The following is a 24,318-nucleotide window of genomic DNA, read 5'->3' as shown; positions in this document are numbered from 1 at the left end:
AGTCCCTCTCCAGCTTTTTTGGGGGCCCCTTTAAGGTACTGGAAGGTGCTCTAAGGTCTTCCAGAGCCTTCTCCAGGATGAACAACTCTAGCTCTTTCAGCTTGTCTTCATAGCAGAAGGGCTCCAGCCTTCTGATCATCTTGGTGGCCTCCTCTGGACTCACTCCAACAGGTCCATGTCCTTCTTATGTTGGGGACCCCAGAACTAGATGCAGTACTCCAGGTGAGGTCTTACAAGGATGGAAGGGTAGGGCAGAATCCCCTCCCTCACCCTGCTGGCCGCACTGTTTTTGATGCAGCCCAGGATGTGTTTGGCTTTCTGGCTCCAAGAACACATTGCTGGCTCATGTGGAGCTCCTTATCAACCAGCACATCCAAATTCTTTCCCTTAGGACTGTTCTCAATATGAGCAATAAATTCCACCAAATTACAAACTAGCTTGCTTAACTTAAGATCAGTTATCTAAATCTAACACATCCGTCCTGGGCTCCCTTTATAGTCATTGGAAAGAAAGTTCTCATTTAAAGAGCAATTCAACTTGTTTTCAAATATGTGTCAATAGTATGAATTATCCTCTAAAAATATTTTATGTCTACCCTGTGAGTCTTATGGGAATCTACTCTAGCTTAGTGGTAGACGACTGGCTTTTAGCTTTCTAAGCTAAGGTGATGTGGATGTGTGAGAAAGCACAGACAGATGTGGCCAAGTCACAGCAGAAAAGAGAGTGAGACAGCAGCATAGAAGCAAGGTGAAGAAAACTGAAAATGTGCAAAGGTCCCTCAACTGCTTTTACTTAAGAGGTACAGCTAGAGGGGGATATTTATACCTTCACCTTCACTGAGGTACAGGACTAAGTTTTGGGTACTGCAGGATGCAGCTAATGAGAAGGGCTATTCTGTTTCTCTGACTGAAGGTATTTTTCATGTGCACGTGTTTGCCAACTGAAACACTGAATTGCATAACTCACTTTATTTTTGACTTACTGTTGTTTGTGTTTGGTTTTTTCTTTTTTAAAGTCTAGATATTTTGCAGTTTGCTACTTTAGAAAGAGTTGGGCTATTTTCTGTAAAAAACAAATCAGTTTCAACTCTCTTACAATCTATTTTATCATGTATTATGAGGACATACATAAAATATTGTGAGTAGGGCAGTTTTCATTAGAAGTATTAGATTTATTTTCCTTCTTGGTTTCACAGAGTTGAAACCTACCATTTTTCAGAGCATGCTGTGAAAATGCTATTTTCTAAGGCTATTCAGAGAAGAGGTGTTTTAAACTTGGTGCATTAGAGTGTGGGCTGTTATTGTTTGAAACAGGGTCTTAACACTAAGAAGGAAATTCATGTTTAAAGAGATCTGATTGTGTTATTTATGATACCCTTGTAAGTAATGATACTTAAAATTTTGTTTGTATTTCTAATGTCTTTTCTGGCATCTGAAAATGGAAGAGGATTTGAGTAAATCTAAATAAATAAAAGAAATTCTTCTCAATAGTCTCTTGAGTGTTGAATCAAATTGGTACTTAACTGTTTCTCAGGAAGTAGAATATAAGCCTTTTTTCAATTATGTCCCTTTTTGCTTCTACATCCCTTTTCCCCCTGACTATAATTTTCGTTACCAGTAGTAGAGTAGGGAGTATTTTCTCCTGAAGTGAGTCTTATAAATGCTAATTTCAGATGCTGTTGTGAGATTCTCCTAAGAGTTTTTCCAGTCTTCCCTTTGCGGGGAGAGACTAGTAAATACTTAAATAAGCTCATTTTCAAATCGGTCTTTTTTTGAATTGAGTTCTATTTTAAATTTTTACTTTTCAGCTTTTTTTGTTATTATTTTTCAGCTCTAAACAATACCAAAGCTCCTCAAAATCATCCATAATTGTTAATGAACATTCTTAGTGCCACTGCAGCTTCAAATGTGTATTTCTGTTCTTTTATCTCCCATCCAAGATGTATCATTGTAGGGCCAGAGCAAATCCTAGTCTATGGAAGACTCACTGTCCTTTCCCTTGACACAAAGTAAAAAGGTTTTGTTGGGGTTTTTTTTTTTATGTTTTGGAAAGTTGTTTTATTGAGAAATACCTGAGATAAAGGTAGCCAGGCTCAAAAACCTAGCCTAGAAGTGGCTATCAGTTTGACTTTGAATATTTCTAATAATTCCCCACTGCATATTTTCCAGTTCATTGCAGTAGGCTTTTTCTTCTGAATGGTGGTGGCAGTTACCATGGGTCAAAAAGACTTCTACACAGGAAAAGTTTGTTTGTTTGTTTGTTTTTTATAGAAGCACTAATAGACCTAGAAAGTGCATGAAGTGCTGAGTCTAGTGCTGAGTGAAAAATTACACTGCATTTAGGGTTCTGGGTTCTTAGGGTTCTTAGGTTACACTGGGTTCTGGCCTCTGGATTTATACAGAACTGCTTTTGGAACACCATTCTCATCACACAGAGCAGAGTATGTGAATTTAGACACCCTTGGACTCAACAGGGTCTAGGTGGGAGCTGGGTGTTTCATCTCTCAAAGTGCCTATCCAAGAAATATTTTCAAACATTAAAGTTGTAGGTTCTGGGGAATTGAAGGTTAAAGAGGAGAAAACTGCTCAGTGAGCTTAAGACACTTTGAGGATGTGAAAGGAGCTATTTTGGGTCTCAGTTCTAGATGCTTAAAGGCATGGTGGGTATCTGGGTACTATACATCATATTAAACTTTCAGTAAATTCTGGTGTGTGCCTTACACAAAGACATCACCCGTAGGATTAGAAGGTAATTTTCATACACGTTGAAACAAACAAAAGAACATTATCCAGAAAATAGTTGTTCTTTATTAAAGGTACGTTGTGCTTTTTTACTTTACTTTCCAACCATTTGACTTGAATCTTTTGCACTGTATTGACCTGCTCTGAGCCTTTAGGGAGGCTGTTAAAATCTGTAACGTGAACCCACGGTGGTGTCAAATATTAACAAGTGTTCTCTGCCCTGCTGATGCTGAACGTTGATCCACCTCAGGCATCAAGAAACTGAGAGAGCTAATTTGTAATTGTTGCCTTTCCATTTCTCTCAGATGGTTGGGTGTGCAGGCTGAAATGTCTGTCCTCTAGCTATTCGACTTTATATAGGAACTCCCATCACCCTCATCTTCACAGGGATCCCACCCAGTAGCATACTAATCAGTGTGACTAACATGTCTCCTGGGGTGCATTGTTCCTCTTATCCTGTCCCCAGAAGCAAGATTGTGTATTTAGCTATATGTTAAATATATCACTGTCATCTACAGGGATATGTTTTTAGCTGTACTTTTTGCTATGAGTTTATAGTAATGAAGACAAGTCAAAACAGTGCACTACCACCCAAAATGGAAGATGATGGAGTTGTGCGGACTTCAGGTTCTGGGAGAGGAGATTCCCAGTTCCAAAATGGACACTCTCTTCTGCCCAGAAGGGCTTTCCCTTACTACAGCTGACACAGTCTGAGAAGTGAAGTCACTGTCCAGAGTCCTGTCCATCCTTCAGGACTTAAAGCACCACAGGGATGCAATCTCCCACCAGGAATCCACTTACCCTCACTGCTGGGTAGCCCAGAGGAACAGGCAAATTTAATATGCTTGACCTAAGGGGACAGACCTGAATGCTTCCTCCATAGAATGTTTTCTGGAATTTAGGAGTGCCAGTGAAGTCTTCTTCAATACTGCTAGGGAGTTTAACTAGCAGAAATAATGAAGTACCAAACTAACACTGTACTTTGGGTGGTTATGGTAGTGTACTGGACTGATTGTTTATTGGACTGCTGTTATTTCAGAGCTGCCTCATGCCATCCCTTTTCCCCTCAAGCTGACTAAACTTTGCATAGCTTGTGGGGGGAAAAGATTGCCTTTTGCTGTTACTAATAATTGAGTCAAAGATGTTTAAATCCCCTATTTCCTTTAGCATTTCCCTTAACAGTTATCCCTTCCTTGTCAAAACAAAATGTTTCTTTCCAATTTAACTAAAGATACTGGCTACCAAAAATCATAAAGAAAGAAAAAGAAAGAGTTTCCATACTGCATTTCTTACCTCCTCTGGTGTCCTGTCATATGAAAAGAGCATATCAGAAGTCATCCCTTGGATTTTATCTTTACTTATTTGCTGTGTGGTTCCTGAGCATTCTTTGGTTCAGAGACAGCTACAATGGATCACAATTGCCCATGGCTCCCTCAGTGGAAAGTTCAGGCATGAGATGAGCTGAATGACCTTCTGAAGACACTTGTGTCCCTCTAGCTTAGGCAAACAGAGCATCTGTCTGAGCCCTTCAGTGAGGACCTTAAGTTAGATGGGAGGAACCTGTACTAAAGTGTTGGTTAATTTGTCACAGAAAAGCATGCCTTTAAAAGGAGTAGGATGCTCAGTGAAAGTAAAGGGGCTTACTCTGCTTTATTTATAAAAATCATATGCTTGATATTTATAGAAATCACTTCCTTTGATTGATTGATTGATATTGTTTCTTATAGGGTGCTGTGGGTTTTTTTGTTCTGTTTTGTTTTGTTTGTTGCTTTGCATTTTTTAGTAGACTGAATACTGAGGTTTTATCACATCACCCTTCTTAATAGTGTAGAACAGTCAATATATTTGACCTGCCATTTGTTCATTTCACCTGTAGGTATTTATAGAACCATTTATGTAACAAACTGCTAGGAAATTGTTGGTTTTATTATCATTCATCAGTATTCTACACAGATCCCACTGAAGCACTGTGGTTTGGACAATGCACCACAGTTTATCAGTGAATAGGCTGAGTTCTTAAATGAGTGACTGATTTCTTTACTCTTGCAATGTACAGGTTGTTCTTCACGACTCACAGTTCTCTTCAGCTGGCTGTGTGTTTCACATTATCATGGGCAAACATGCCATGCATGTGTTGATGCAATTTATTTTTACAGCTTGATAATATGCTTTGATTTATCATTCTTCTAAGCTGTGGTGTTCTGTTTTCCCCTTAGGGATACGATGATGGATATGGAGGTGAATATGATGATCCAAGCTATGAGGCATATGATAACAGTTATGCCACACAAACACAAAGGTAAGCATTTGTACTTTTACATTATTTCTCCAAGTACACTTTTTTCTCTTAGTTTTTCATGTAAATTTACTGGCTTCTTCTGCACATTAAATTTTACAAAATCTCAGAGTACTTCAGAAAGCTATCAAAAAGTAATAGTGACAGAGTTTATATACAGAGATTCAGATGAAGCAAAAATGAAAGCAACTGTGCTTTTAAAATTGGTGCAAATTAAGTGTATTTTTTTCTTACAAGCGATTACACCATTTTCTTATTTGATGTTATTCTGAACTTGTTTGTCCCGTTTTTTTATCCTTTACTGTTGATAAGTTGTGAAGGGCATTTCATACCTATGGCTTTTACAATGTCTTGGGGGAAAAAACAGAAGGAAATTTTAAAAAAATAGTTGTGAAGGTGGATACCGGTTCCTGGTTGGCATCCACCATCAAGGTAAACTACAGAAGGGAATTGCATGCCAGAAGTAAGGCTGAAACTATCTGTTTTCTAGCAGTTACTTTCTAAGCAACTCTCAGAATTGATAAGTTTGGAAATTTATTTTTTGCCCTTATGATGTGGAATAATAGGAAAAAGCTACATTCACATCTTATATTGATTTGTGTAACTAAGATGAGGCAACAAAAATGATCCCTTTTTTATATACATACACCTCACACGCTCATCCATTAATTTGACAGTTGGAGAATGTTTATTAAGTATGGAATGGCATCTTTTTCACAGTTAAGCTAAAGGAGAAAAGGGTCCTTCAGCCAAATATTCAGAAAGTGCTCTTATGCATTGCTAAAAGTACTGCTTGGGTTGTGGAAAGGCAAATGAAATTTTAACAGGAAAAGACAGATTTTAACCGAGTTAGTGTGATTATCACTGAGCAAGAAAGAGATGTATACATACAGAGTTCTGTACTCCAAAGCCAGAGGACCTTAAACTTGCTTTTTTTGTTTAGCCATCTTTTTCATTGAATGCTTTGCTGATGAAAATGTCTGTAAGAATTACGTTCAGCTCCAGAACTGCTGTAGTGAGTGGTACTTCAGTGGATAAAAAATACTTCATAAGTATTTTTATATCCAGTGAAGTATATTTAAAAGGATTTGTCGCACCTAAATGTGAACCCCATCAAGTATACTTTAACACTTTCAAGTAATTATACATTACTAGCTGAGCCCATCATATCATTGTGTAGGTAGGTATTCGTGTTGTCAAATGTACTTCAACCTTTTTAAAAAAACTCAGCTCATTTTTTGCTACAAGAGTGAATTGTCACAGGAGATATTACTTCTGATGTAAAAACAGTAATTAGTTGGAAATCTCTTGCTATGACATTGCTTTATATCATCTGAATTAACCTGTAATTTCTTTGCAAGTTGATGTCCCAGGCAACTAAATGACAAATATATCAACTTTATGAGGAGTGTATTACAATGCAACTAGAACTAGCAGTGATAATTTGATGTAAGAAAGAAAATTTATAGTCACATAATTTAGTCAATTAAACAGCTATTAAGCTTAGTCATCAGATACGTTTTCTACTAATTTGAGCTACCTCCAGGATACCTAGTCTGTATAAAATCTGCAGCTAAAACATTTTCTTTTGAAATATATGACAGGACATGTGGTCATACTTACCCATGTTGAGTGGCACTTAATGCCTCAAGTAGACTATTGATTTCAAAGAGAGCACTTCCAGAACTACGCACTTCTCATTTCAAAAATTTAAAGAACAAATGGACCATTAGATACATAATTTGTATTTTGTCCCCTCATCGGCCATTTAGCTTCATAGAAATGCCTGCCTACTAAGCCAAAAATAAAAATAATAATAGTATATAATGAAATATATTGTACCAATATATGTACCCAAAATATTTGGTTAGATGTGTATTTAAGAATGTTTTCTCCAGGTCTCAGATCTTGCTTAATAGTATGCTCCAGTCATATGAGCAAGACATAACAAGTGCACACCTAACAAAGAAGACTAGTAGTACTGCTTCAAAGTACTTATTCCTCTCATCCGGTGTCTGATTTAGAGGAAGAAAATTAACAAAAACTTGCCGACAAGTGCTCAGCCAGAAAATTATCATTGCTTCCCTCTGCAGGGATTGATTAAACTTCTAAAGCATGAGATAAGAAGAAATTGTAGTTAGTGGCTTAATACAGAGTACCAAGATTTCTATTCGTTTTCTATCCCATTGCTTTTTATGACTTATTAAGGAATCAATGTGGAAATTCTTAGAGATGGGACATGCTCTTGTCTGACTGTCTGTCTCGCTGTGCATGTTGGCCAAGCCTTATTCTCTTCATTGCTTCAAAAAGAAGAATGTGTTGGGGTGGAGGGTCATGAACAGACAGGTGGGTGTCCTGAGCTCAGGCTGAATTCAGTTTGCTTTAGAGCAAAGCTTATAGTAAGTCATGCCTTGTTCCCTGCTCAGCCCATGCACAGAGTGAAGATAGAGTTTGGGCAACTTGCCACCACCACCCCTGTTACCCCTGCCTTTGTCTTCCATATCTTGTCTACTTCCCATTTGCCAGAGTCTTTCTGCCCATATATATTTCGTTTTGGGGGCCCTAGTCCTTTGTTGTCCAAGAGGTCTGATTTAGAATTTTGCAAACCAAGCTCTGCCAACAGCAGGGAAAATGAGCACAGTATTGACATGCACAGTGCTACAACATGGGATTATGGTTTCATACAAGGAGCACCAAAAATACCAATTCCCAAGACCATTCGGATGCTGTTCTTTAGTGCATAATTATCTAAAAGTTTGTACTAAAAGTCAGGGATGGTGTTGCAGGACCAACAGTGCATTTTCTCCTTCTCTAGTGGAGTTCCCTAATGAACTTCTCCAGACAGAAGATGCTGTCCTTCATGACAGCAGTCTGATTTTTAGGCTGAAACTAGGGGGATGGGGTCACTTGTGGAAGAGGCATGACAGAGTCTCAGAATCAGGCTGGAATGAAAGCCACAGTAAGCCTGCGTGTCTGAACAAACTAAGAGGCATCTCAAGCACACTTTGAAATGGACACAAGAAGCAAACTGAAGAAAGAGAAAAGCAGGACTTTACCTATGGTAAGAGCCACCTGTACCTTATCAAGCTGGGGAGGCTTATTTTAGAAATAAGAGAATTATGGGTTGTGACAAATACAGTCTATATTGCATGGAGGTATGTCTTGCTTGAAGTAGCAGAAGATGTGCAGCCACCTTTTCCCTCCTCATGTTCCTGTCCCATAATGACAACCCAGAAGACGAGGTGGAACCTCAGGACAGATTTAAACGAACAGCCACCTGTCCTTCCCAACTGAGTCTGTAAGCAGGATTTACAGGATTCTGTGAAAGACTACACATTTTCTGAGGACGTTTAGAAACCCTGCTCATTTTAGAAATTTGTTCATTTGGACGTCAAAATACAGTTTTTAAGGTAATTGCAACAAATGCTTTGTCCAATACCAAAGAGAACAAGGAAACAACCATTTCAGTGGGCAGGAGAAGACACCAGATCTTACATACTTCCCATGGGCAATATTGCACTGTAATTTGAATTTCTTGATGAAACCTTGTTTTCCTCTCTCTTCCCCTCCCTTCCATGTAATGTGAAGATGGATCTCAGTGATAAGAATATTTGCCTGTCCAGACACACCAAAAGATATTCAGTAGTTGTTAAGTTCATACACTACTCCCTGTGTACTTGAAAGTCAGGTAGAGCAGACTCAAAACCTTTCTGCCACCAAACCTCTAGTCTGACAACTTTATTTAAAAATATAGGTATAGTATACAAAATGGTAGAAGTGTCAATTTCCAACTTGGCTGTAGGTAACACAGAAAATGTAGGAGAATCCTTTAAGCTTTCAAAATGTAATACACTTTCTGATTTTCTTACCAGGAACTTCTAAGTCTGTTGAACTATCACCACTCTCCAGGATTCATGGGCTGAGATCACTAGATCACCAGGAGAAAAGGATGCAAAGTTTTGTGAGGAGATGTAGATCAGCCTCTTTGGTTACTCAGAGGTTGTTAGGGATGACACATGCAAAGCGTGGCTAGACTCCTCAGCCAAGACCAACAGAATAATTTGGTGGAAATGGATAATTTGCTGATGAATCAGCTGAGAACCGTGATGGCCAACAGAGCCATCTTCAGCTCTGCTACCACATCTGCAGTCATCTCCACTGACCTTTGTGTCTCTGCCAGCACCAGTAGTTTCATTTCAAAGAATGTCTATGTCTCACAGCCAAAAGAGATACCACAGAAACCTGGGACTGACTGGCCGGTCATGGGATGAACCAGGAAGGGTATATTCTCTTTAATCCGCTTGTGCCTAACTTATCCAGCCATATGTAGTGTAAACAATGGTGCCTAACAGTGAAGAGCAAAGGAAGTCATGGTTTTCTGATTAAGCTTAAAATTTGGGTTTGATATTACTTCCCTGTTCCACAATGCCTGGCATGAACACTCATCCATCAATCCATTCTGGTTTTTGTTAACAGGTATATGGTATATTGGCAATGGCTTTCAGGTCTGGTTGCCTGGCTTTTTATTCTGCCTTTTTTCTGTATGGCTTTTGTTAAAAACAGCTCAGCAGCAAAATTAGTTGCCGAGTGTGTTCTTTCTAAAGAAAGAGCTTATAACTCCCACCTTAGGCTGTAAATAGACTTGTAGATATCGGGAAACCCATAACTTACTGACAAGAAGAATAAATAATTCAGTGATAAAAGACAGATGAAAATAGTGCACAACGTTGCTGTTACAGATTCCACTCCACAGCAGTACAGGCCTTGTGATGGCATGTTGTCATCCTTGCTGTGACTGCAAGATGACATAGGTAAACAGCATTTCTCATGCCTGCCTGTGCTCATCCTCACTAATGACAGTGACCCAATTTTAGGACCTTGAAGCAATTCTTGGCAAAATATTTACGGTTAATCTTGCAAATAATTTATGTAATGCTATAGGCAGCAGTCCTCTGGACAGACGTTTCATGCTGGTATGCTGATCATTTTGGGCTAATGACTTCTTTTTGGTCTGTCAAACTCCCACTGCAAACCCATCCTGCATCTGCTGAGCTGGCAATCAAACTTCTGCTTCTGATGTAGAATTGCATATTATAGGCCATGTCATCTCCAAATTTCCCCTCTAAGATGTTAATGATAGTACAGAATCTAAACTTTAACATAAAGAAAGATGTCATTAATATATCTGGAATAAATTCTAAGTTCTTACAAGATCTGAAGACTGACAAACATTGTGTTAGATAATTGCTAAAATCTTAGAGGACTGAAGAAGAGAAAAAAGAAAAGATGAGAAAGTAACAGAGACACTCAAGTTGGCTGATATCTTTCACCTAACTGAATTGTATTTCATTCAAAAGGTACGATAATACCTAAAGCTGTGCTGTTATGTGCAAAGTCCAGTTGGGTATCTGTTTCTCAATACTAGTAACAGAAGTAAAAGGACAAAAATGCTGCCTATGTCCACTGTGCTGCTGTGGAAAATAGATGCTATGACCATACCAGTGTAATATTATCCCAGCAACTATGTTTGTAGGAATACCTATCCCTTCAACCTCTAATAGGTGCTACAGTTCTGATGCGCATTCTTCTAATGACTCATACTCACAGAAAATTTCAAGAGTGTATTCAGCCACTGAAGTTGAGTATATGACAAGTTCTTGATTTTGAAAAGAAACTTTTTTCCCTGGTTATTATTTCTGTTACAAAGTTCATGTTATCTACTCTACAGCTTGTGTTTACAGCTTCTTTTTCTGCAGTATGGACTGCTAGTACAGGAGCTTTAGAGATTACTTACTTATTTCTGATCTGATATGCAGGAGTACAACATGGACCACAGTTCAGTCCATGTCACTTATGTGGCTTACGGTACAATCACATCAGTGCAGAGCATGCTGCAAAAATATTTAGGAAGAGTATTTTATCCAGTTGTATCTGCAGGAATTATTTACATCAGCAGGATATATTTGCCTGAGCTCCAGTTCATTCTGCTTTATCCTTGTTTGACCTCCAGATATCAAGATATTGTCTGTATATCTGTTTCCAAAGATGAGTTTCTCCAAGCAGTGCTGCAAGTAAAATAACAGACTAGTACACTTGTGAAGACAGCAGTATAAGGTTCAGCTGGGTGTACATGTTCCTTGGTGAACTCCACTCAGAAGTGCCACTGTTTTTGACTACTTGCTTTGTGAAAAGTTCCAGCACATTAGTTGTGAACTACCCATAGTTAAATGAAAGAATTTTGTCCTTAGTTTAAAAACAGTGGTCAGACACGACTGTGAATAACCATTATTGAATTAGTAGATTATCACATAGTTGAATGTTTTGGTGATATAATCAGAGGTTTGCACACTTCTGTCTCACTGTCAAAGTATCACTATGTAGTAAAATACATCGATGCATAAATATAGTCCAAGCTGAAATAGGTAGAATGGTTACACTGATTTTTTGCAAACTTAGATATTCATTATTATTTTCTCTACTACTCACTCTTTCACTTTTTAAGCACTGTGCATTGTATCTATACTTTTTCATATTTCATTTTGGCTTTGTGCTTATATCCGCCTGTCCGTAAATAAAGATTTCCCTGCTTTTTATTTCCAACCTATTGAAATCAATCAAAGCAGCAAGCCTAGAATATGACATTTTATGTATTTTCACAGCAATCCACTTATGGCATTCATAATCAGAAACTGTTTTCAAATGCCACTTCTCATTTATTTGATTAAATGAGCAAAGTGGAAGCAAATTTCACTACTCTGAACTGGAAGGAAGTTTCTCCTCTGAAACTGTCTAGGATTCCTAAAATGTTGCATCATTGCCTTTGCAAATACTGTGTCTGCAGACATTTTGTATTATATTCTGAAATAGTCAGTCATAATTCTGTGTCTATAAGAAAATGACTGTGGAATGTAGAATAGGTAAATAGAAATTGCCATGTGAAATTAAATGGCAGATTGGTTTCTATGTCATATTTTGCAAAAAGTTCAGAACCTGAAGTCATCTTGCAATTATGTTGGCTCTGCAATCTTAAGCATGTATAAATTTACTGCCTTTGTTGTTTATAATATTTTTAAATTCCTATTTTCAGTAGCATAAAATCAAACATACAAAATTGCTGGAGACAGTTGAATCTAGTTTCACTTCAGGCATGTTGTAAGGTACTGAATAAATCCAGGGGTATGGCAATAGAGATATTCTTCTCCGATAAAAATACTGGATACAATCAAAATTGAGCTTTCAGAAAAAGGGAGACTTTATCCACTAAAATGTTCACCATATTATTCCATTAGTTCTAAAGAAGTATTGAGTAAAGGACTATATTTGTGATTTAAGGCTGGATCCTGTAAGTTCCTATATTCAAAAGATTTGTCATCTTCCGTGTAGACATTAAGTGCTCTATTAAGTAAAAATGTTCCAGTAAGTTTCAGATTCCTAGAAGGATTATTTCTTTATTCTCACATTTCCACTATGAGATATTATTTTGTAAAAATTTCATATATTGTAATTCATGTGAATGCAGATCTTGCTCGCCTCTCTTCCAGGCAGAAGTGTACTGCTTTGTGTAAACAGCTTTTCTTTCATGGCCAACTGTATGTTAAATCCTGCTGGCTCCCTCCCTCATGTAGGAGGGAGAAGCTTTACAAACACAGTCTTACATGAAACAACTGCAGCAATGTTAGACTGGATCCTGTTAGCACAGGAACTGAATATTTGATTGTACCAGTTATTGACGTTGGAAGTTGGAAATGCCTAAGATTACTGAACAGAAATTACATAGGAAAAGAAGGAGATAATTGTATATAGACGAGATCAAAGGATCTATTTGAGGATGTGAAAAAGAGACTTGTCTAAAATATTGAATTCCACCTCTAAAATTTTAAGTCCCACTTCTAGGGATTCTTGTGATCTGTCCTGGGCATTAGCTTGACTCAAGAATCTTGTCTAAAGGTAACCATAACTGGGATATATCTCTAAGGAGTGATAAAGGTTCATTTATCTGTACCTCTGTATAGATGCTGATTGCAAACTGACAAAGGCTGGGAATCCCTCCTCAAAGAGCTCCAATCCAAAAACCACAGTATTGGTTCACTCTCACATTGTTGAGTGCTACAACACAAAGATGGAAGTATCTCAAATTATTTTACCTCTTCAAAGGCTAGTGTACAAGTTTTTAGCCTATTTCATTATGAGTCTGAACTGTGGAACTTCACTGGCATCAGCTGAATCTCTAGTTTGGACCAATTCATGTATTTCACAGAAGAAGCCTGATTATTATCTAATGGCAGAGTTACAGTTCCAAGGATTTGTCAAAAGCCTCTTTACTAAATTGACCAGCTCTTTCCCAAACATTTCCCAATAAAATATTCTTGTATTATACTAACATATACTCTCCCAGTTTAAAAGTACCATTAGGAAAAGAAAAAAAAATGTATTTGCAGGAAAATGTAATGCCTAAATCTCAGTTAACAGGTCTTGCTCAAAGACTTTCAGTTTCTTAGGATCTTGGAACACGCTTCTGTACAGATTCACGTGTTACTGTTTAAAGAAGATGATCTCTTTCTTGTACCTTTCTGCTTTGGCTTTAGAGAGCCCATTGTATGTCTGCAACCACGCTTGAGAATAAAAGCTTAGATGCATCCTTCACCAAATAAAATCAAAGAACACAAAGAGAGAAAGGAAGAATAAAACAAAACACCACGCACAACGAAAAAGCACAAGGGAACAAGAAGTGCTTCTGTTCTTCAGTTCTTGAAGTGTTCTGCTGCCTTATATTACTGCAGCTGTAAGAGCAGCCAGGGAGCCAGATGGTAATGTTGCTAACCCAGGGTCTCTTGCCAGCAGCTTCCTGCAGGTGCAGGAAGAGATTGGTCAAAGGCTAATGCAGTCTATTCATTAATGTCATGTTTTCCTGTACTTAACCCCACTGACCTCTGAGTGGTGAACATCATGCTTCCCTTGGGTAGCTTGTTGACCCAAGAGTCAGGGTTCTGTGGCTTCAATCTTCACTTTTGTTTGTGGTTCTCAGCCTAAACCACTTTAAAGCACTATTCTCTACAGCCTTTTTGGGCAAAAAGCTGTGTGGCTTCCCATGGGTGTTGACACAGTTAAATTGGAATTCATTTTTTTGCACTAATATAAATTTGAAAAAGTCCCAGTTAACGAGAGGTTAAAAGTCTTTGTTGGCTTTAAAGGTTGCCGTTTAGATACAGTCTCTGTACTTGAGCCTTCATCATATCATAGGAGCCCTAGATAATAAAGATTGGAAGGCACTAAAGGACCCTTATCTCTCAAAAACAATCATCTTGTGTTGGTTTGAGTTTTGGGGGTTTTTTGGAAACTGACCCAGCTTTATCAGCAGGAAGAGAACAGATCACAGTTTATGGAAACTTTGATTCCAAATCTTTGAAAAGAACATATTCAAAAACATTAACCAAAATGAAAAGTTAAAAAAAATAAGCATAAATAGGTAAAGATTATGAAGATTTACAGTATATGTATTATTAATCTCCTTGCCCACAGAATAGGAATTAGGACAGGGTCATATATCTGTGTTGTAAATGTTTCTTACAGAGAAAAATTACATCGATACAAACCCAGTTAAACTGCTTGTAAGATACATACCCCTGTGTATATCAATTTTTCCCTGAGTGCTACATGTAGAAGGTTACTAAAGTGTAAGTCATGGTACATCAAGACCTCTGTGTTTCAGAAATCTGGTGTTAAAGTATAGTGCAGGTAAAAGCTGAGTAGCTGGTAATGAGTTAATCCTTCCTGTCTGCTTTATAAAATGTGTTGCATCCTGCTTTCAGGTGGGTGCATGTACTTTAAGTAAATTACACTTCATGTTGCTTGAAAGTAATGAATGCTAATGACAGATAATGGTGTTTTGTTTCCAATTAGCACTGCCAAGAGAGTCAGAGGTTTCTAGAGCTCATGATCACTATATTTTCCAGGAACAGTCTGAGGACGATAAAATTATATAAACAAGTTTTATTTATGCTGAATGCATTTGCTGATTGCTTCCTTCTCAGTTGGCCATAATGCAAATGAGCTACATCTCTCTGTAGTTCAATAATTTTAAAAATAAACCTCATGTTTGTAAAGCCATAACCTATCACACAATTTTTATAAATATTGCCTATTGTTCACTTGGCTAAAAAACAGAGGAAAATGTTTACAACTAAATGCATATAAATGCATATAATAGATTATAGTGAGTATAATAGATTATGGTGAGTATTCAGAGAGGTTTAAAATAGAGCAGACTAATGGATAAGCAGTTTGGGTCACAAAATACCAGTTTAAGTCTGGTATTTCATAGTAAGAAATAAGTTTTCTTCACTTACATATACTTCAAAACACTTTTTAATATTAGTTGGCAAGGAATTTGAAATGCCGTTTTGGCTCAAATCTATGAAAAAGATGTATTAGGGAAATAAAGGAAAAAAGAAGTGTAGGCAAATAAAGTTGGAGAACTTAGATGACAGTCACGTATTGTGTTATGAATTACGTGTTTTCGGGAATGTGTTAAGTATTGTGCTCACAGACAGCAAATACATGGTATGTAACAAATTACTTCCTTTTTATAGATACAATACAGCTTGTTTCTTATTTTTTGATGGTTTCTGTGTTAACCTAGTATTATGTTGATAGTGGATTTCAGTTCGGAATGTTCACTGCAGGATTTTTATCTCACATCCTTATTATCTCTATGATTGTGTGGCTTTTTCTCAAATAAAAATGTACAACAACAATAATGTAGCAATGAATCTCTTACCTGCTCTTGCAAGTCTTTTGTTCTGCTGGATGTTATGTTGATGGGTAATAGCTCAAGGCCCTGATCAGTGACACTGAAAGCAGGACTGCTGTTGATAAGTTACTGGCCTTTGGACTGGCCTCTTTTTAAAGCTAACCTTTGGAAACAGGTGCTTTGGTTTGCAAAAGTGTATCAGGAAGAAATATTAGATCTTATCTGCTGGCAGAAGATGGGAGTTCTTGTGTTTCTTTTCTTTTAACACCACTCACTAGTCCAACACCCTCCTCTACCCAGGAAAGCAGGCAGGATGCCAAAATGCAGCTTCTAAAATTAGTTTTTCATACGGCTGTCTGCCAGAGCTGGGTGGTATGTCATCTGTCTGTTCTAAACAGTGCAAGTCATTTCTTACATCTCAACTGTGAGCTTTGTAGGTATGACTAGATATATGATTTAACCCTGATGCTGCAGTGCTTTAGTTCACCTTACATAATCCTGTTACTTCATTTAATTGGCTACTAAAATAATTGCAAAATAGTACAGAATGAATATTGTGTTCTACAAATAGAAGATATATCCTTCTTGTTTGTTTCTTGCACCATTTCAGTGGGAGGGTTTGTATATTTAGATGATTAATTTTCAAGCAACTGAATGGTTTCCATTATCCAGGAAGTCTCAATAGTGATTGTTTCCTACAGATCTTGGCTGGCATTGGGAGGTCTTCAGAAGTGTTAACTTCATTTCATTCATGTTATTCCTATGTCCCGTTTTCTGCAACTGCTTTAGCAAATGAATTTCATCTCTCTGAGATACTGACGTCATTGTAATTCATTCACTCACATGAATGACTTCTCACTAAACTCCTGAATTAATGCACAGCGTTATGGTTATATTTTCAGTTCAAAAAAAAAACCCCAAACCAAGCCCATGGATATTTGTAGCTGAAAACTATGAGAGCTGTCCCTAGCCATTCAGGTGATGACATGACCCAAATCAAAACAGCTTGACTGTCAGTTATCAGATACATGCAGTCAGTGTTCTTGAGTGAGACAGAGAACATGAATCATTCTCAGAAATTATTCCAAGAATAGTTATGAATAGCTATTAAGTTCAAGAAATTAAAAATCTAATCACAGACTGTTTGTGAACAAGGTCAAAATTAGGTTAAGAAAATAATTGTTATAGATTGATTGTTTATCTCTATTGCACTTCTGAAATATTTCTACTTGCACTCCACTGTCAACTAAGGTTCTCTCTCAAGTGTAAACTAATATTTTTAAAACAATAGTCCAATATGGAAAATGGCCTGAGCAATAATGTTATAGCACTATTGAGCTGCTTGCCTGCTTCTGTTCATTTTGCAAGTCTGTCTCACACAGTGTCCAAGGAAAAAGAAGCAGAAGTGACAACAGAGATCAACAGAGAAAGTGTTACATTTTCTGCTTGGTTCACTGCAGATTGAAGAAATACAATATAGTGGAGTTCATGGAGTTTGTAGATTTTTCTGGGCAGAGACTGATTCTTGTATGTTTACCTGGTACCTGAGAATAGAAGTAGCCTGATCTTGAATTTGGTACCAGATACCAAAACACAGTGCAAACTATAAATAATAATAGCAGTCAAGAAAAAGTGTGAATAATTCCCTTTCCATTTAATTATGTCTCAGAGGTTGAATTTTCTGGATGCCCACTCTACTTAATAGCTGGGAATTGCTGATTATTAGGATGTAACTATTATCTGAAGTATTTTGATAACATGTTAATATGACTATACATAATTTTTGAAAACAGTGAAAAAGTGAGTTGAGACTGAATTTTGCACTTCTAGACCCTTGTTTCTTTCAATATGTGTTTTATTGATCAGTGTATAAAATTTTCCATGGATGTCCAATAACTACATAAGGAAAAAGGCTGTGGAGAATCAAAAGTTCTCTCTACAGGTAGTGGGAACATGCTTTCTTCTTCAGGATCAAAGCTGGAAACCTGTCTGGTTTTGGTAAAGATAAGTAGTTTACAGGTTCCACACCATACAATACAGTCAGGTTTGTGAAAATAAACTATGCTGAGTTTGATAACACATAAATGTTTATAATTACAGGCAAATGAGATTAATATCCCTTTTGGCAGTTGAACAACAGTGAATTATACAGTGGTCTTTTTTCAGACCTCATTTTTGCAGATAAAATTTCTCTCCATCTTTGTCACATCTCCTAGGTTTACATATTTAGGACCAAATTTTTTTTATGCTCAGTAGATAAGAAATGTGATGCACTCTATTATAGCTGTTATTGTCACTGATACATTTTCTCATATTTTTAAATGTTCACTCTTCCTGAAACTAGCTGGACTATGCTGTCATGTCAAAGTGTTAAAATGCCTTTCATTTTGTGATCTCTGTTTTTGTTTTGAGTTGGTTACCCATGATAATAGTGACATGGCTCTCTGAATCTGTTACAGTGTGCCTGAATATTATGACTATGGTCACGGAACAAGCGAAGAGGCTTATGACAGCTACGGTAAGGTCTATTCTATCTTCAGCAAATGCGTGAAATCCAACAAAAATATCTGTCACTGGCAATTCAGAAATTACTTCCATACACTTTTCTTTATTTCTCTGATTTTACAAAGACCGAACAAAATAGATTTGTGTAACTTTAGGGTGAGTTTTGACTTGGGACCAGAAAATTGAACTGATGAATTTCAATCAAAATTACAAAGCAAATTACTCATAGTCACAGGTCAGTTTAACAGCAACAATAAAGTTTCTATTAGTGCTTGAATATCTTTCACAGTGTTAAATTTCAGTTTGCTTGATGTCCTAACAATACTATGCATCTGCTGCTGTCATGTGCATCATTTCAACCAGTAAGGTTTGTGAGATTTTGAAATATAGACTTTATCAAAGTGGAAAGAAGGAGAAGGTGCTGTATCACCATGGGAACCCCTACTGCACCAAGATAAAGGAGTATCTCATGCCACACTAAGCAGTATGAGCAGAGCAAGGGCTGTAGTCTTTGCACTTCCCCACCAAGTCTGTGGGTGAGCTGGCATAGTTCCACTTCCTGGGTACCAGGAGCATGAAAGGAAGAGAAGTGTAGCTCCAATGAGTCCAAACCATTTTCTAGATCTGTTGTTTGCTATTAGTGATATATTTCAATAACTAGAGTCTAGTCCATGTTTTCCTGTTAATAATTATCAGTACATTGTATCATCAGATGGCACAGTGAATCTCACTCTGAGACATTCACTGAAATAACAGCAAAGCTGACTACTGTCAGCTTAAAGAGTGACTCTAATATATTCAGCAGAGATGTCATGCCTGATTTACTGCTTCTGAAGTATCCTAAGTCTACATGGTGACTTCCACAGCACTGTGAAAATGAGAGCTGCTGGAAATGATGCTGCAAGTGAAAGTTACACTAAGGGGTTATATAAGGGTTGCTGCTTGAAATAAATAATTTTATTCATGCAGCTGTGAAGCAAATGTCACTAATGCAAACTTGCAGTTTCCTTTGTATAGGTACAGAAATAGACATTACTGAGACGTTGTCAAAATTATTACATTGCATAATCAGAAATAACTTATTTTTTTGTACAGTCAGTTCTTACAATATATTTGGATGATGCAATGTGCAGTCAAGCGTATTTTCAGTGCTAGGCAAGTAATAATAATAGCTTATCCATATGAATGTGAGTGGTTCAGTTACCCTTTGTTTGTTTCCTTTTTGTACATAGATTTTTAATAGCTGTAGTGGAAGATCCTTCCTCCCGTCTGTAGATCCCCTCTCCATTGCTGTCCTGAATGCACTGCTAAGCTTTTGGGCTATGCAGAAAAGAACAGTCTGATCTTAGCAGTAAGAATTACCCACTGTTTAACTTTTAATTACACTCCACCATGCTGAATCTCCTTGTGTTTGGGCAGGACATTTAAAGTAGTGTCACTTGCGTTCCAATCCCTCATTTGTAAAACTAGAAGAATATTATTTGTTTTCCCAGCAGGGATTTTGAATGGACTAATTAGCTAAGGCTTACAAAGTGTTCACAGAGTGGCATCATGACTGAATTTATGCTCTGCATGAAGCTCCTTTTTTCCTTCATTCAGCAGCTGAAACAAACCCAATATGCCTGGGTTTGCTTTGCTAGACTTGTCTTAAAATACGTGGCTGATAACTGTGGACTTGCTTTGTTTTTTTGCTTGAACTATTTTATTTTCTGAGCTGGCATTTGAATACAAAGATCTGAGTGTTATCAATAACCTGGAATAAAGTTGAATAATGTTTCTAATTGCAATTTTGCTACTTTCTGGAAGCAGATACATTTATATGCAATTGTTTATGCTACTGTTGGTTCAGTTACTTTAGGAGATTAGTACATTTGCCAGTTCCAGCCTTGGAAATCTGTGCAGGAAGTTAAGTCATTCCTAAGTCACCAATATTTATCTGAGGAGGTAATCTGAGTACACAGAGCTATAGAGCTATAGAATACATGCTTAACTTCCTCAGTTTCTGAGTTCTTGCTGCATACACTGATGTTCTCTCTGTATCTGATCTGAGACATCACCCCTTCTCACCCTCACCTAACTTTACCCTAATTCTCTGTTTTCGGTTTTCTACATTTTCAGGATGTTTTGCAACTCACTGCGAGTCTCCTGAATCCATCCCACTGTATAAAATCAGCTGCCCCTTCATTTTTCACTATCCTGCAGAAATCACAACAGTCTTTCTTTCATCTGAGTTCAATTTCATGCCTTGTTTTGCCTTCCATAACAGGGCTATATTCCTCCTTTACAATTATTTCTGGCACACCTCTGTAATCCTGAATTCTCCCAAACTCTGAATAAGACCACAGAAAAATGGTACATGAATATAGAACTGGTGTCTTGTCATCTCTTAGGTGTTTTGTGCAACAACTTGTCTTTTCACCCTTATCCATTCCAGTAACAGTATCTGAATTATCATAAATTTACTAGCTTGGCATTTTTACTTTCTCCCATGCATCCTCTTTCTTCCAACTTACCTTTAGGGAGGACTGTTTTCAGTCCTGAGAAGGTTTGTTTTTCATTTTTCATGAAGAATATTTGGTGAAATAGTAGTGCTACTTTGTACTTACAATCTTTTTAAAGTATAAAATTGAGTTCTCTGTAGCTTGTTAAGTATTATAGAGCACAATAGTACTCCTATATGAGCTGCCTGCTATGACTTTTCTTGCTATCTGTACTCCTGAGAAGTAGGAAGTGGTTTATGTCTCATGGATTCTTCTGTACTCCTTTTAAAAGAACTTGTGGAGAATTCTGATTGGGGGAGCTGTTTCCTCAGAAGTTCATAAGATTTATGCATTTATGGATTGTTCACCGTATGGTTGCAAAAATCAGAGGGGTATTTCAGAGCAGAGCCCACCTGAACACCATTTAATTCTCAGGAAGTTGACATCTCTCTGATTAAATGGAAGTACTAAACAAGGAAGAGTCTAAGTCATTTGTCTCAGGCTGGGCAAGATGGATTCCTAAACAGTATTCACTGCTGTAACATCCTAAGAATTCCATTCCCTCCGAATTCAGCCAAGGAATCTCCCAAGACAATAGGAAGATCAGGGGTGTATGTAAAATTGCCCTGCTTTCCATGACTTAGGGATGTTCCATGAATGAAAATTCACAGCACAGAACCCCCTCATGAAGTTAGACTCTTAAGCTCTGTTGTGATTTGACATGCTTGTCACCCAGTCTCTCAGAAGGATCAAAGTAGAGACACTTCAAAGCATTCCCTGCAGCAGTCTCTGAGCACATGGAAATACAGTACTCAGGAATTGTGAGATTCCTACAAGTTTTTGATAAGATCAGGATTGTGCAGCTACTTCTAGAGAGTTTTGAGGATCATTGTTCCAGGCTGAGGAACATAAATTTAGGACATACGCCTGAAAATCTTGGGAATGTAGCCCTTATAGGCTTCCTCATGTGAGTTGTAAAGAAATACCTTCAGAAGGCAGTTTAAAAATAAAAGACCAGTAATTTAAAGTATTGTACAAATTTTCAAAAAGGTAAAGTATCCTCACCTCTAATCACACTCAACAAACATTTATGATACTTCTGTCACTGAAGGTTTTGATATCTGCAGATAAGTCTAAACTAAGGTAACATTGTCATGTTAACTTGATGCTTAGGTTTTAAAAGAGAAGGCATGAAATTGGATTAATTTATGAACAAAAGGTTTATATTCTTTGCTCTCATTATACTTTAGTAATTTTGTGGTTTCCCTTCTGGCACTGTTGTCATCTGAAGATATATCTAGTGAAAGCATGAATTTAATGATTTGTCTTATAAATTGATTAGGATAAAATGTACACCTAAAGTTTGGTAACTACGAATCTTTCCTGCCCATGTGAAATGTCATGCCCAGCTCCAAAAAGCATCTTCTCAGGACAGGATCACTGTAAATGAAAAGCCCTTTGTAATCAATTCATGTTCTGATTTCTTTCTCGTTTTCCCTGGTTTTTGTTTTTAGAGGAAAGAGCATTCTTGACTCAAGTGTTGTGTTGTATTAGCCCACATTAGAGAGATAACAGAGAAGAGTATGACTTGCTGGCAAGGCATAACCAAGAAGCTGTATTCATTACATCTGACCTGCCTTATTCTTCTTTTCATCCGAATCCTTTTTTGCCCTTGCACTGATGAGAGCATTCAAAACTTTGTTTATCAGCTGCTCTTTCTGTCTTAGTTCTCCCAAAGGCTGGAGACTCCAGCAGTGAGTTCTGCCAGTTGCTGCTGCAGAAGGTTCAAGAGGCTTCTGCCCCTGCTTCCAAAGGGAGACTGCCAGAGTAGTGAGAGTGTGCCTCTTGTCAGATGCCACAGTTCACAGCCTGGTGCATATCCTGCCTTGTGTATTACCTGAAAATAATGGCCATTATGTTTTTATGTCAGGTCATGAACTGCAGTATCTGAGAGACCAGTACACAGAGACTTCTTGTTGCTGCTACCAAAAAAGCAGAAAACTTGGATAGAGAGTGAAAGGACAGGTTGAAGTCTATACCTCCTAAACCACCACAATTAAATTAGGATAATGCTGTCTGCCAAAGGCCTTAGGCAAGAGTTAGGAAGGTTAATCTGTAGCTTGCCACCTACACAAAGAGGGAAGACATAAATGAACTCCAGTCACATTATTGCTGCTTTTCAGGAGAAGCTTGTAAGGCTGTTTACTGCATGCTCTGCCATTGCATTAAGGTGACATTATTTAAATATTTTGTGTCTTCGCCAAAAATTTTCAGTTGTTAAGATTTTCTCAAATGACCATGGCTTTTTTGATGCATATTCTACTCCAGTTTAGCTTTAAGTACTTGTACAGAACTGGGTATTTGGTTTTAGGATAATTCCATCTTTAATTAAAAATGGAGAGTGTAACTGCTCAGTATAATTCCTTTTAATGTAAGACATCGTTTAAGTTGTAAAATGCTGCCACAATGATTTAACTATTTCACAAATAATTCCCTGCCAGTCACTCTATATAAAAGAGCTTTGCAATTGTTATGACGATTAGTTTACTAAGTAATGCTCTACAGAGATGGCACTTCATAAAACAATTCTTTATAGACCTTTATAGCTAACAACTAAAAATGTACAGCAATAATCAACTACATTTTTATTATATTGTTTATTTTTTCACTCTGTGTTCGTCCTAAAAAGTGTATCATCTAGTAAATTAAGTTTTTCTACAATAATAATAATAGTTTCTGCTGAACAAGTAAAAGCAAGTATATAATGATGAAATTTGCAGAGGAAAGCATGTGTGGAGGGTTCAAACCTCATAGGAAGTCGGGTGCTCAAATAATTCATGGTGACTAATTTGCAAATGTAAGAGACATAGGTCTGATTCTCATCATTACAGTGTTTGACTTCACATGGCTTGTGATTACAGTGTCTTTACTAACACTAATTAACAAAGTCTTACTAGCGTGCACCAATTTATCATTTGTATCATCTGAGTGTATACATTTGGTGTCTCCGAGAAAATAACGTGGCAACATACCAAAGAAAACCTCCCTTGGTGTTTGGGTCTTAAAATTATCATGGAATGAATAAAAAAATCATAGAATGGTTTGGGTTGGAAGGGACCTTAAAGATCATCTGTTTTCAACCCACCTGCCATGGGTGGAGACACCTTTCACTGGACCAGGTTGCTCAGAGCTCTGTCCAACCTGGCCTTGAATGCTGCCATGGATAGGGCACTCACAACTTCTCTGGGCAACCTGTCCCATTGCCTCACCATCCTCACAGTAAAGAGTTTCTTCCTAATATCTAATCTAAACTTGCTCTCTTTCTGTTTGAAGCCATTCTCCCTTGTCCTGTCACTACATGCTCTTGTAGAAAGTCCCTCTTCATCTTTCTTGTAAGTTTCCTTCAGATACTGAAAGGCTGCAATTAGTTCACCTTAATTAATCCTTCTCTTTTCCAGGCTGAACAATCCCAATTCTTGTAGCTTTTCCTCACAGCGGAGTTGCTCCATCCCTCTGATCGTCTGGGTGGCCTCCTCTGGGCTCGCT

The 24,318-nt window shown here is 37.5% G+C and overlaps 1 protein-coding gene across 15 annotated transcripts in view; it reads left to right on the top strand.

Moving 5' to 3' along the window:
• Window positions 1-24,318, top strand: part of KHDRBS2 (KH RNA binding domain containing, signal transduction associated 2) — a 299,012-nt gene that overhangs the window by 232,728 nt on the left and 41,966 nt on the right. For all 15 annotated transcript variants that reach the window (XR_006014113.1, XR_006014102.1, XR_006014104.1 and 12 more), the window contains exons 7-8: window positions 4,958-5,040; window positions 18,247-18,305. Coding sequence is in view for 1 of the 15 variants with exons in the window: in XM_042016440.1 (XP_041872374.1) it covers window positions 4,958-5,040; window positions 18,247-18,305 (142 nt within the window). In the remaining 14 variants the exon portion in view is untranslated. The remainder of the gene's footprint in view (window positions 1-4,957; window positions 5,041-18,246; window positions 18,306-24,318) is intronic.

The sequence above is a fragment of the Corvus kubaryi genome, unplaced genomic scaffold, assembly GCF_017639235.1.
Source record: "Corvus kubaryi isolate FWS band 111438036 unplaced genomic scaffold, C.kubaryi_AGA036_p1.0 split3-73, whole genome shotgun sequence".
NCBI classification, from domain to species: Eukaryota; Metazoa; Chordata; class Aves; order Passeriformes; family Corvidae; genus Corvus; species Corvus kubaryi.
The sequence above is the reverse complement of the archived record's forward strand: the minus strand, read 5'-3'. Positions and strand labels throughout refer to the sequence as shown.